Source organism: Dermacentor variabilis, chromosome 1 (genome assembly GCF_050947875.1).
Source record: "Dermacentor variabilis isolate Ectoservices chromosome 1, ASM5094787v1, whole genome shotgun sequence".
Lineage (NCBI taxonomy): Eukaryota > Metazoa > Arthropoda > Arachnida > Ixodida > Ixodidae > Dermacentor > Dermacentor variabilis.
The window spans coordinates 88,223,428-88,236,751 of record NC_134568.1 but is presented as its reverse complement, the minus strand read 5'-3'; the positions used below and the strand labels follow the sequence as shown (position 1 = coordinate 88,236,751).

General features: G+C 49.4%; 1 protein-coding gene across 4 annotated transcripts in view; it reads left to right on the top strand.

Moving 5' to 3' along the window:
• The window catches only part of poe (E3 ubiquitin-protein ligase-like protein poe), a 549,114-nt gene that overhangs the window by 46,494 nt on the left and 489,296 nt on the right, over positions 1 to 13,324 (top strand). For all 4 annotated transcript variants that reach the window (XM_075691124.1, XM_075691117.1, XM_075691109.1 and 1 more), the window contains exon 6: positions 3,576 to 3,757. In XM_075691124.1, coding sequence (XP_075547239.1) covers positions 3,576 to 3,757 — 182 coding nt within the window. The remainder of the gene's footprint in view (positions 1 to 3,575; positions 3,758 to 13,324) is intronic.

The following is a 13,324-nucleotide window of genomic DNA, read 5'->3' as shown; positions in this document are numbered from 1 at the left end:
GGACAACTTACTAAAAAGGCGGGAGATAATGCTTATTTCTTTCTCTTCTGTTACTTCAAAGTAGGGTTGTTCGAATACCGAATACAGTTGAACCTCGAAATAAAGAACCCCAATTTATTGAAATTCTCAAAGTAATACATTTTTTCGTTTCCCACTCTCTGCCCCATTGAAAACCATGTGTTTATTATTTTTTCCCGATCTGATGAGGTCATTTTAAACTGCAAGCCCGATTTAGTGAAGTCCTTTTGCATCGCACGCATATACCAGAAGCCTCCTTGACAGGCAGATAAAAATGATAGAAGCTTTGGCAGGGCAAACAGCACTTTACATGCGCCCTTTAACGCACAAATTTTGCTGGCGGCCTTCAATTTGTGGAGCAGAACGTACCGCTGCGCCATATTTTGCGTACGTATGAAACCCAGTTGGTGGTTTGATCTTGTGTGTAGGCTATTTTTGCCTGTTCACGATGAGCGGTGCACCTCGCAAGAGAAAAATGTGCCTTGATGTAAAGGCCAGAATTATCGCCGAAGTTATGAGTGGCGAAAAGGAGACTCTTGCTGAAATGTATGGGATTTCATCGAGCTCACTTTTAACTATTTTTAAATTGAAGGACAGTATCATGAGTGCCGTCAGTGCTGGTGGTTCAGGCCAACAAAGAAAAAAGCTAAAGGAAGTGGCTTACGTTGACATAGAAAAAGCCCTGTACCCGTGGTTTCTAAATATAGAAGGCAAGATTCAAGAAGAACGTTTGAATGAAGTGGGGTGTGAAGCAAATGATGGCGATTAAAGTTTGGCATCCACCATGGATGTCGTTGGCTTTTGGCAGCTTCTCGGCAATCAGGGCGGTGCTCCCACCGACATGACGCTCGAGGACTTTGTCTTCAGCGATGCTCGTGCTGTGACAACTGAAGAGCTGGACGATGATGCAATAATCCACAGCGTCACAGACATTGGCATGGAGAGAGAGAGAATAAGCATTTATTGTAGTAGAGGTTCGGTTATGGTGGATAGAGCCCTTCATCCAGGGCTCCACTGGTTACAGCAGCTCGCCGGACCTGGTCAAGGGTGGCCAGTTGGCTTCCCAATTCCACTACTGTGAATTGCACCTCCCGCAACCAGTTATGGTGAGTGTTGTCTAGCAGCGGTGAGACGGCAGCCACCGGGTGTAACGTGCACTGGAATGTTGTGTTTGACATAGGTGTGGAGGATGATGACTCGGACGAAGAACTCGAGGTGGCAAGCAGCACAGCTACACCAAAACAAATCATGGATGCACTGGATCTCTCTGCACTCATGCGGGTGTGCATTCACATGAGGCGGGCTTGGTAGCTCTGTCAGTTTACGGTGGTTCAGGCCAACAAAGAAAAAAGCTAAAGGAAGCGGCTTATGTCGATATAGAAAAAGCCCTGTACTTGTGGTTTCTCGATATAGAAGGCAGGATTCAAAGAGAATGTTTGAATAAAGTGGGGTGTGAAGCAAATGATGGCGACGAAGTTTGGCATCCACCACGGATATCGTTGACTCTTGGCAACGTCTCTGCAATCAGGGCAGTGCTCCTATTGAGGTGACGCTCGACGAATTTGTCTTCAGCGATGCTTGCACTGTGACAACTGAAGAGCTGGACAATTAACACAATAATCCAGAGTGTCACAGACATAGGAATGGAGGATGATGACTTGGACGAAGAACTCCAGGTGGTAAGCAGCACAGCTACTCCGAAGCAGATCTATGCACGCATGCGGGCATGCACTCACACGTAGCTCTGTCAATTTACAAGCGCCTTGCAACCCCGACGCTCATGAAAAGCAAGTGGCAGGTAAAGCTGACAGAGTTCTCGAGTTCTTCGCTTCTACTTGAATTGGATGGAATTGCCCTTTAAGGTCAAATAAATATTCCAGCGTTCATGAATTTATTTTGCCGATTAGTGTGTTGCCCACAAATTGCCATCTGCCAGGATTGTTCTCACCTTTATTTGCATTGCTTAAATGTACAAATCTCGATTTAACGAAACTCTCAATTTAACAAAGCTTTCGGCTGCAAGGAGGACTTTGTTATATCGAGGTTTGACTGTAGCAGACTTCAAATCGAATATCAAACTGAATGAAGAAAAAAAAAAAAGCCGAATACCAGATAGAATATTGAGTATCGGTAAATGTTTGACAAAATTTAATGCTTACAAATTTTGGGCAAGAACATACGGGACTCCACATGCTCCAGAGTCCCCTAACATTGCATAACAAGAATGTAGCAAGCAGTGGCATAGCCAGGGGCCCCGCCCCTCCCCCCAGCCTGGAATTTCTGTGTTAGTATACGGCCTTCCTAGCCCCTCTCTCCCCTTCTTCCCCCTCCCTGGTTAGGTGTGTGCCTCCCTCCCCCGCCCCACCAGAAAAAAAAAAAAAAAAAAAATCCTGGCTCCGCACTGGTAACAGGCTATAAGTAAGTTGGGCACTGTCGGCATCAAATAAAATGGAAACAGCAAAGTATGTGGTTGAAGTATAAGAGCGTACATCCGGTTTGACAGCTTTGTGCTATGACGCTCCCCCTACACTGCAATATTTTCGTTTTCGTTCTGGTTCTTTTTTATTTGCAGCAACTGTATTGTAAAGTTAAATGAAATAGATCTATTTAAATGGAACAAAAGATTATCGCTTGCATCAAACAGCCTCAACAAAGCAAGGAACTGTGCATGGCATTGGAGTCCCACACATGATATCGCACACCAAAGGGCATCACTCAAACTTCAGGCTAATACTAGGCCAATATAGACAGCATGGAGCAGAGATTGTTGAGAGCAACTTGTCTTCTCATGTTAGTGAAGAAAAGCCAGTTGTCAAATCTATTACAATAAGCATGATGTATTATCTACACATGGTAAACTGTATTGCAGCAGGAGTCTCAGAGTTCAGAAAAGAAAAAAAAAAAACTGACAGGAGTTCCTTGAATAATTACAAATATGTGGGGTAATTCTAGAAAGAGAGGGCGGTAATGAGTGTGGCCATGTGATCAAGCATTGTTGACATGAATGGAATGTTAGTTCGAATGTAATACTGCGTGCGCCAGTTAAGGTTTATGCAGCACCTGATTAAACACTGCATTGAAGTTTCTGATTAAATGAAGACTTCAGGTTATATAATCTCTATTGGTTACGTATAGACTCGTGTAAGGGCTGCACTCCCAACTTGGCCGCCCGAAATTTGGGGGCAAAAAGCTTCCAGTGGAGAAGAAATCGTGTTTGGTGCACCGATGCTGCGTGCTGCTGCTAGATGGCGAGAGCTGCACTTTGACCTCTGATGCAATGGTACATCCGGGGAACCGGGGTGTACACAAGTCGCTGCCTGTGGCGCCACTATTTTGACCAGAAAGTTCAATCCCTTGTAAGGGCCACACCTCATCAGAATTGTAAAAAAGTGTGGCGCTTACACGAGACTATACGGTACCTCAAATCAAGGCTTCAAATCCATTAAAAAATAGAGTGAAGTGATGCACCTGGTGTTGCTAGCTTCAACTGTTTTTAGACATTGGCTCTTACATGCTGCTGCTGCTGACCTGTGGCTATGTGCCATGCTTGCGTGCAGAACTTCTTGCTGGCCAAAAATGTGGCCAGTTTGCAACGAGAGCGAGCAGGTGACATCCTTCTTGACGTGTGCCTGGCCCTACCCTCCGTGGTGCAGTACACGCAAGGCTTAGAAGATGTACTTCTCTCAGGCGGCACTATGACGCTTGACTGCCTGACAAGCAGCATTGTGCTGTCTGGATCGTAAGTTTGGACTTTTCTTATATTGGTGTATGACTATTTACATTTTATATCCTTGGCTGCCTTTCTTTTACTTCTGATATTGGTGGTGACACTGCACATCAGGACCAGTATGTTTTCACTCTTCTTTCTGTATCTGTTATGTTATTTGGCTCGCAAAGCTGCCGAGGCCGATTGATCTTGTCACGCTCGACGACACGCTACACGTTCGTCCCGAACGTGTCCTTTATTTCCGCACTCCAACCATGCACACCACATGACCACACTCTGAGTCCCCCCATTCGCACCTCTCCTCTCACACACTCGCTCACTCCTGCCGCTGTCTTCCCCGCACTCAAGCCACATCTTCTCCACTCAGTCAACTGCTGTTGATCCCGCGCTTGGCCTCTGACAACCGTGGCTCCTCATCGCAGGTCTTGGGCTCGCTTGCCCCGGCCCTTGCGCGTCACAACTCTCTCCCCCCCACGCCTCAAATCGTGAAGCCATGCTGGTAGGGAGAAGCAATGGCTCATGGTAGAGCATCAACTGATCAGCATGGGTGGTAGTTCGATGACATCCTGTAGTAGGATTGCCCAAAACAGTCATTGTTGCCTAATCGTTTGACTACAAAATAAGGTCCACTTTGCCGCGGTGCCAATTTTGCCGAAACGCCCTTGGCCGCATCACTCAAGGTATGAGAATCCAGGAGCACAAGGTCATCCTCTTTGATGGTTGTTGGCTGCCGATGACGGTCGTAACAGGATTTCTGCACCTTCGAAGCAGCTGCCTGATGCGACCGAGCATATTGGAGGGCCTCTCCAAGCCACCGTTGGAATTCTGCAACAAGTGCATGGTGTGCTGCTTTCGGAGGCTCCGTGTCCTCCTTGTCACTTGCAGGTTCCCATGGGGTGCGCAACTCGCGGCCGTAACACAACAACGCTGGAGTATATCCAGTGACAACGCTCTCGGCAGTACGCATGGCAAGGCCGATCTCGGGTATATGCTGGTCCCAGTCTTTGTGGTTGGAGCAGTATGCCTGTAGACTCTGCTTAATTGTGCCATTGTGACACTCCACCGTTTGGCTAGCCGGCCGGTAAGGCACTGTGTGGCGATCTTTGATGCCCCAGTGTTTCAAAAGGTTGCGCCATAGTGTGCTAACAAAGGGCTTGCACAGGTGTGCCATGGCGGCAGAAGACTTTCACTATGCACTCTAGTATTGTTGCAGTTGTTGCTGCTCGTAGAGGGAAAAGCTCATGAAACTTGGTAAATTTATCAATAACTACCAGCAAGTATTTGTGGCCCCAAGATGTAGTTGGCAAGGGCCCGATAATGTCGACACTGAGTTCTTGCATGGGTGATGTTGCCCACTGACTGCTCATGAGGCCTTCCGGTTTCTTGCGCCGATCTTTTGTGCACTGACAGACAGTACAGCATTGCACATACTTTGATATGTTCGCTCGCATACCCAGCCAGACGAATCATGCAGCAACACGCCTCAGAGTTTTGAAAAATCCAGCATGGCCCGCAGTGGGATGGTCATGGGCCATCTTCAATGCTAGCTGCCACAAGTGATTAGGTAGCCATGCTACCTTCTTGCTACCTCTTTGCTGAACCAGCAGTCTGTTTGGCTGCAGTTCCGTTGTTTCAGCCAGATCGCGAAAAAGGCGATGATCAGTGTCCGAGCTTGGGAGCCGAGTCCCTTGGACCACTGCCTTCAGCTTTAAGAGGCAGTCATCACGAGCCTGTTCTTGTACAAGCTGTATTGTGTCACTCAATAGCGAAGAGTCATTCTTCGAGGTAACAGCTACTTCATCAAATGTAATTTTGCCTTCAGGTTCTGGAGCAGCAATGGGGAACAGTGTCTCATGCAGGTTGTCACTTGGGCTGTCTTCACACTGGAGAGGGGCTTTACTCAAGGCATCAGTGGGTATGTTTGCCAGCCCTCGTCTGCGCTTGATTCGGCAGTTGAAGCCCTGCAGCCGAAGAACTCAACGCTTGACCCTGGGTGAAGCTTGGTCGGTACTAAACATCCATGCCAGGGAGGAGTGGTCACAGTGTATCTCAAACTCCGTAAATTCAAGATATGCCCTGAACTTGTCCACTGCCCAGACTACTGCCAGGCATTCCCACTCCTGGACAGTATAATGTCTCTCAGCCGCTGTAAGGACTCTGCTAATGAAGGAAACAGGCTGCAGTCCATCAGGGCCAGCCTGCAGTAGCACAGCTGCAATTCCAATGCCACTTGCATCTGTATCCACCACATAGGGTCGATTTAGATCTGGGAGGCTTATAACAGCATCCTGAGCTAAGGCCTGCTTGAGTGCAGTGAAAGCCTGCTCTTGGCACTCCTCCCACTGCCATGGCTCATTCTTCTTCAAAAGGTTGGTCAGTGGATGTCTCGTCAGCAAGAAGTGAGGGATGAAGCTTCTATAGTAGCCGGCAAGTCCCAGGAAGGCTTGCAAATGTTTAACTGTGCTGGGTCTTGGGTAATCCAGCATCACATGCACCTTCTCCTCATCTGGTCTGCACTGCCCAAGGCAGATGATGTGGCCTAGAAACTTCAGGGACTGACCGCAGACCTGTATATTATTTAGATTAATCGTAAGACCAGCACCCTCAATGCGTTGCAGCACTTCCCTTACATGCTCAGCATGGTTCTCCAGTGTCTCTGAGTATACAAGAACATCATCTAAAAATGCCATAGCAAAGTGATGATTGATTCCCTGCAGCACCCGGTCCATTAGGGTTTGAAAAGTTGCTGGACCACCTGCCACCCCGAAGGGCATCCTCGTAAACTCAAATGTACCTTGATGGCAAATTAAGGCCGTTTTAGCTATGTCAGCCTCGCAAACAGGAATTTGGAAAAACCTTTGGGAGAGATCAAAGCTGGAAAACCACATTGCTCGGCCCAATTGCGCTAGCAGCCAGTCTGTTCGAGACACTGGGTAGGCAGGTACTCGAGTGCGTGCCTTTAACGGCCGGTAGTCTACATCGAGCCGGTAGCCTCCAGACTTCTTTGCAATGAGCACTGAGGCGCTAGTCCAAGGGCTGGTGCTTCGTCTTATAAGGCCCTGTTCTAGGAGGCCATCCATACAGCCCTCGATGATCTTTTGCGTCTTCGCTTTCACTGGACGTAGCTTGCATCTCACGTGCGCACTGTCCCCTTTGTCAATGCGGTGCTGAGCCAGGGTGGTACATCCCAGAATTGTAGTAAACAAATGGCTAAAGTCATCGAGAACTTTACTCATGCTTGGCTGTAGTTCCTTGGTGCCAGCCTGGTGCATGTTCTCTATGCCCGGAACTATGAGCACTTCTTCAAAGAGACTGTGCAAGTGGTACGACTCTCCATCTCCTATTGCAAGTGCTGTCGCTTGGTCCTTTACGCGCTTAGCAAATGGCACCATGCACAGTGGATCGGTTCCAATAGTCCATCCACTCAGCAATTGTGGGGTTTGCGCCAAATGGGGGGGTTCCACTCTGCGTGCGGGCTCCGGATCTAGCCCCACGCAGTCGCTTTGTGTTACTCCCCAACCCGTAGCGTGGGAATCGCGGCTACGTCGGGTTCGAACGGATAAGGCAACCAGCAGTGTCAACTGTAAGAATGTTTATTGCTACTGGCAATAAAGAACACTGGCAGAGGGACGTCCTCTCTGTAATAGTAATAAATAGGCTGGCCTCGTTGCCCGGGATAGTCGGGCAACGTGGCCACTCACGGGTTGCGGCAGGTACTCCAGTCCGGCAGGTTAGGGGTCAGGCCTCAGAGAGAGAGGGTCTCTCCCAGTCGCGCTGTTTTGTACCTTTTTACCTGAGCGAGGGGAATGTCCTCCTCGCCCATCAGCTACCTGCCTGCTAGTCGGGGAGGAAGGGCGCGCGCGTCGCGAGAGCGAGGTAGAATCGGGAGAGGGCATAGTGCGCCTCTCTCCTGTCTATGCCGGCTCTCGACGCGACGGCGCGGGGGAAGATGGGCGCTTGTGCTCCCCATACAATACATGTAAAGAGATGCCTGTTGCTGTCAAAAAATCTCTGCCCAGCACAATGTCCCAACACAAGTCTGGCACACGCAGGAAGCGTTGACTGCGGCTGCTTGTGGCCCACTCTATTTTGCACTTGAGGGAAGTCGTTGACAGAGACCAATCTGTTGTCAGGCGCAGTGCATGTTCCTGTGTCTTGGGTTTGGTGCTTGCCTCGACCACTACCCTTGCCACCAGCACTCCAAGCAAGCTCACAGTCGAGCCTGTGTCCAGTAGGGCCTGGAACGTAGTGTTCCCAATCTGCACTTCCAGGAGAGGCTCCTTGTTGGTGGCCAAGGCCACTACTTGCAGCGCAGTCTCGTAGGTGTTTGTCTGTGTAGTACCTACCGTACCCCATTTCCCGCACACTGAGAGCAGATATGTCTGATCCCGTTGCATTAGTAGCAGCGGGGCGGGCCGCCACGCTGACCTGTAGGGCACTCGCGAGCTATGTGACCGACGCCTCCGCAGCGATGGCAGGTGAATCTTCCGTGGTGAAGCGGTTGGTACCTTTGCGGATGTGACGGCGTTGAGAGATGTGACGTCCTTGTGGCGAATGCGGCCAATCTGTGCAATTGGTTTCGGTGGTAGGAGGGCTGTATTGCCACGGGGTGCAACGGCCAGGGGGATGCCGGCGGCGGATACTGGAACGGCGTGGCAGCCGCTGTGATCAAACCTCCGGGTTGTGTACCCGGCAGGCCAGCCATGTTTATAGCCGACTGGAAGGCTAAGTCCCTCGCGACTAGGTCAGTCGGAGGCAATGGTGGCTTGTATTGCATGCGCCTCCAAAAACGCTCCATGAGGCTGTCAGCGGCCTTTGCCAACTCCGTGAGACTGGTGAACTGCCTTCACTCCACCAAAGTTGCGAGTGCATCTGCCATAGCACGCGGTCAACCTTTTTTGACTCGGGTACTTCGCCGCCAATCCGGTCGTAGTAGGCCGTGATTGTATTTATAAATTCTTTAAAATTTTCTTGGGGATGTTCCATTCGGAGCTCCAGCTCTTGTTTCAAGCGGCGCTTCACGTCAATGGAGGAGAACTCCGCAATAAACGCCGTGGTGAACTCCTGCCACGACCCAAACGAGTTCACAAATCACCACCACAACTTCGCGCTACCTTCCAGCACAGCGGACACAATGTGCATAAGCCTCTTGTCAATCGCGACACCACTGACCAAACAAAAGGGTTCAAGCCAGTCCGAAAATTCCACAGGGGACCGAGGGTTGTTGAACCCCATATACCGTGGAGGCTGACCTGGCTGACCTCCTGTGGAGCGCGAAGCATAGTCGCTCGCCGCTTGAACCGCCGCCGCCACTGTCGTAGAACCCGTAGGCACTGCCTCGGCCACCATCAGTCTTTGTCCGACCACTGCCGCGATTTATTCGCATTCTACGGTGGATCCGTTCGTCTGCCCCAGCAGATGCTGCACTAGTTCTTCGCGAACGTTCACTGTCTCCATGTCCACGTAAATCCCAAACGGGCCCCCAGTTGTCACGCTCAACGACACGGCACACGTTCATCCTGAACTTGTCCTTTATTTCCGCACGCCGACCATGCACACCACACAATCACACTCGAAATCCCCCTGTTAGCACCTCTCCTCCTGCATGCTCACTCACTCCCGCCGCTGTCTTCCTCGCACTCATGCCACCTCTCCTCCGCTCGGTCAACTACTGTTGATCCCGCGCTTGACCTCTGAGAACCGTGGCTCCTCATTGTGGGTCTTGGGCTCACTTGCCCCGGCCATTGCGTGTCACAACCTGTCAAAATGTGGCAAGTCCAAACACACTTCTGACAACTGTATTGCCACGCTCCACTGTCCGAACTGCGACAGTGGGCATGCCGCCTAATTCCGTTCATGTCCCATGTGGAAGAAAGAGAAAGATATCCCTACACGTGAGATAAAGAAGAATGCCTCATTTCAGGAAGCACAAAAATGTGTTTCATTTCTTCATACCGTAAGGTGTGCTGATGCAGCATGTAAGATGGCAATGCCACAGCAAACTCTAGCATTGACCTGGCCCACAAAGTGTCTGTGGCTGTGCCACCAGCTCGCTTGGCGACAGCAGCTGGTGCTGCTTTGCCGTCTCTGAAGGAGGACCCCATCGACCTCTGGGGTGGTGGGCTGCGCGGTCTTGTCTTTTGAGGCGAGGCTTTCAAAGCGAACACACTGCTTGCAAGAACAGAAGACCAGTGCACCCCGCAAGAGGCGATGGACATAACTCCCAGCCACTTGGTGCAGCCTGTGCCTAAGGAGTGGTGGGATTCCCTCGACCACTCTAAAAACACTGCGTATCAGGGGCCTGGAAAGGACCCTGTGAGCTAATCTTTCTTTTCCTTAAGGGGAGGTGAGGGTGCTGAAAGCTTCTTTTTTAGTTTTCGACATCCATTGCTTAAATTTTGTGTGGAGATATATTGCAGAATGCTGATATCAAATATGTGTTTAGATTTAAAATACCTCACCTGGAAAAAAAGATATGACAGAATACAATACTCCTAATTAGGTCATGTCTTATGGACCTTTTTAATAATTTCTCATTAAAATAGCTTTTTTAAGATTATGTAGACATTCCCAAAGGCTCACTGCATATCCTAAAGCTAAGCAAATACCAATAAAGTAATTGTGGTTATCACAAATGAATAGCAAAGTTCGGAAAAAAAAACAATGTGGAAGTAATTAGCCTACATTTGATCTAATTATTAATCTATCACACTTAAGAAGAAACGTAAAGCTTTAGGATATAGCCGAAATATTACTAAAAAGAATGATTCCTAGTTCACTGAAATCGGTTGATGTAAACATCATCAAAACATCCGTAAGGCAAAAGCACTTGACGAAAAAAGGAAAGCTGAGAAAATTGCATTTAAAGTTTTACTGCCACTACAGTGAAACCTCGTTAAACCGTAGTTGGCCGGAGCTCGGGAAAGGTACGTACTAAACGGTAGTACTGTTTAACCGAATAGCATGAGATCGCCCACTTACCTGTCGAAAACGGAACTCAGAGAGAGTGCGATGAAAGGGGAAAAAACATGCAGTATTTATTCACTTCGCGCGACAAAAGCGTTATTTTCGTTTGATGCCGCGGCGGCCTAGCACGCCGACGACAGCGGCCTCAAACTTACTGAAGCTGCGTGCCAGCTTTTCAGCCAGCCCCCTGTTCTCGGCAAACATTTGCATGGCAGATTCCTCGTTGGTGTTACATATTCACTGTGCACGTGCGCAGTAGTGCTGCAGAAGTCCCGGGGGCGCCTCTTTCATTACGGGTGCCGGAGTTTGGAATAATTTTCATTTGGAATAGAGTTACGTTATCGCGCCCCTATTGTCGTCGCGATGATTGCATTCATGAGGCTGACGCAACGCACAGCTTATGCCACTGTCGGGCCTGAATCGCCCGTGCTATCGCTTTTTGTGTCGTCCTCGTCACTGTCGCTAGTCGACACTTCGGCAACAACAGAGGCAACGACGGCGAAAAGTCGAACCTCGAAGCCGACATATCTTCGCGGTCGCAGCAGCGCTGCCGAGCAACTTCTTCGCATTCCAAATGCCACACACTAGTCAACAGCAGATCCCTGTTACGTGTCAGCGCCGACTTCTTCGTGTCACGTTCGATAGCACGAACGATGTCTAATTTTTCTTCTATGCTGAGCACCCCGCGTCTTTTTTATCCAAGCTTCGGAACGACGCGAGTCCTCGCTTGCACGACGCCATAACGCTCTCTGGCACCGCGTCGAAATGATGTTGATGTTGATGTGGCTTCACGCGCAAACGCACAGGGCGCTTGGAGGCCGTTGTTCTGATCTCTGAGGCGTGTTGTTCTGCCGGGCCGCCTGATGGAGACAGCGCAGCGCCGTGTTTGCGCGACGAAAAGTTCAAACGCTACGTTTTAATCGGTGCATACGCAGTAAGCTGGTACGGTTTATGCGGATACGAAACACATTATGTTCAATGGCCGCTGAGTCGGGGATTTGACTTTACTACTTTTGAAACGAAACTACTGTTTAAGCGGGTACGGTTTAACGAGGTTTTACTGTAGCTCTTTTGCCTATTGAACAAATAGAAAACCTTTGGGCTCTAACATGTTGCCCAGGTGTTGCTGAGCCCAAGAACACTAAATTTACTGAAATCAATTCATGGAAACTTTATCAAACCTTTCATAAGGCAAAAGCATTTGATGAAAAAAAAAACACCCAGGAAGTCACTTTCAAGTTTTGAATGCTCTCACAAGTTCACACAAGACCTGGGCAGTAATCTTGCGTCTTGTCAGGCTTGTGCTTCTTGGCCATTCTCTTCATCTTTTCAGTCTCTTTGTGACCTTTCTTAGACCTGTAAAGCCTTTGTTTGTCCTTTTCAAGGCTCCTTCGAATGAGGGAGCTGCCAGGACTATAGCCAAGCTGCACTGCAACAGCCTTGCTGGTTTTTGTCATTCCCTGATTGTAGCGTGACACTGCTTCAGCAACATCCCTTTCCACAGCCAGCAATAAGTCGTGTCTGTTTTTGGAGCTTTGGGTCCAGATCACAGAGTGCAGGCACTCAATGGCATTTTGTGTCATGCCATCACTGCAGCGCTGTAAGAGGGCCTGGTTACCTAGCCTTGCAAAGACTGGCTCTAGTGCATTGTGAGTAAACCTTGGCAGAAGGTTTTTATGTGGTGGTGGCTCCTCTTGGTTGGCCAGGGCATGGTTGAAGAAGCACCAGGAGTCATCACCTTCAGGACAATGACTGTGATCAGGGGATTCGTCCGTTGAAGTCATGTGCAATAGTGTGGCCTGCACTGCCTTCTGCATTGCAGGAACATCATGCCTGTTATGTCATCATAGTTTATCTTTTTTATCTTATCCTGGGTAAGTGGGTAAGTCTCCCTTTCCCACCAAGAGACTCCTTGGCCTTATTTCTTCTCCAACAAGGTGCGAGGGGCTGTCCCCATTTGCTTATGGACATGGTTCAGACAGTCTTCTTTTTCAATGTCTAAGTATCCGTAGATGCTGTCTTGAGTCAGTGCATGAAAAGTGCAGCTATTGCCATCAGACAGAATCGTTGTGTAGTGCAGCCCATTATTCTGCAGGGACTGCCTGAACAGGATCAGTGCTGCTTCCGTCTCCATCCGTCTGGCATTGCAGTCAGTGTTTTTTTGACACTTGTGGGTTATAGCCCAGTCACCGTAGCCATCATCATTGGGGTCAGGTGCTCCTTGGCAGCCACGGCAATACCGAGAAAGGACGACATGGTCCAGCACCAGGCCTGTGTAAAGTTCAATAATGCACCCCACAGCTACGTTAGAATTGTGGCCACGGGTTTTCCAGGTGCCATCAAAAATGACGTCCACGTTTCCTACAGGGTTGAGGAAGTCCTTGTAGAGGGTTCTGACTACTTCCATGCTTGCTGCCTCTGTGGCTGTAGCTACTGTCTGGCAAGCTCGCACCATGGTTTCTATTTGTCCCCTGAAGGTCTTGTGGTGTGAAGGCCCCGGTGGGAGAGGTTCAGGGTGGCACAAAAGTCCGCGAGGGCTGTCACTCCTTTTTCCTATGCTTTGTATGCCTTTCATTGCCCTGAGGTTGACCTCAAAGGGCGTGATGTTTGATG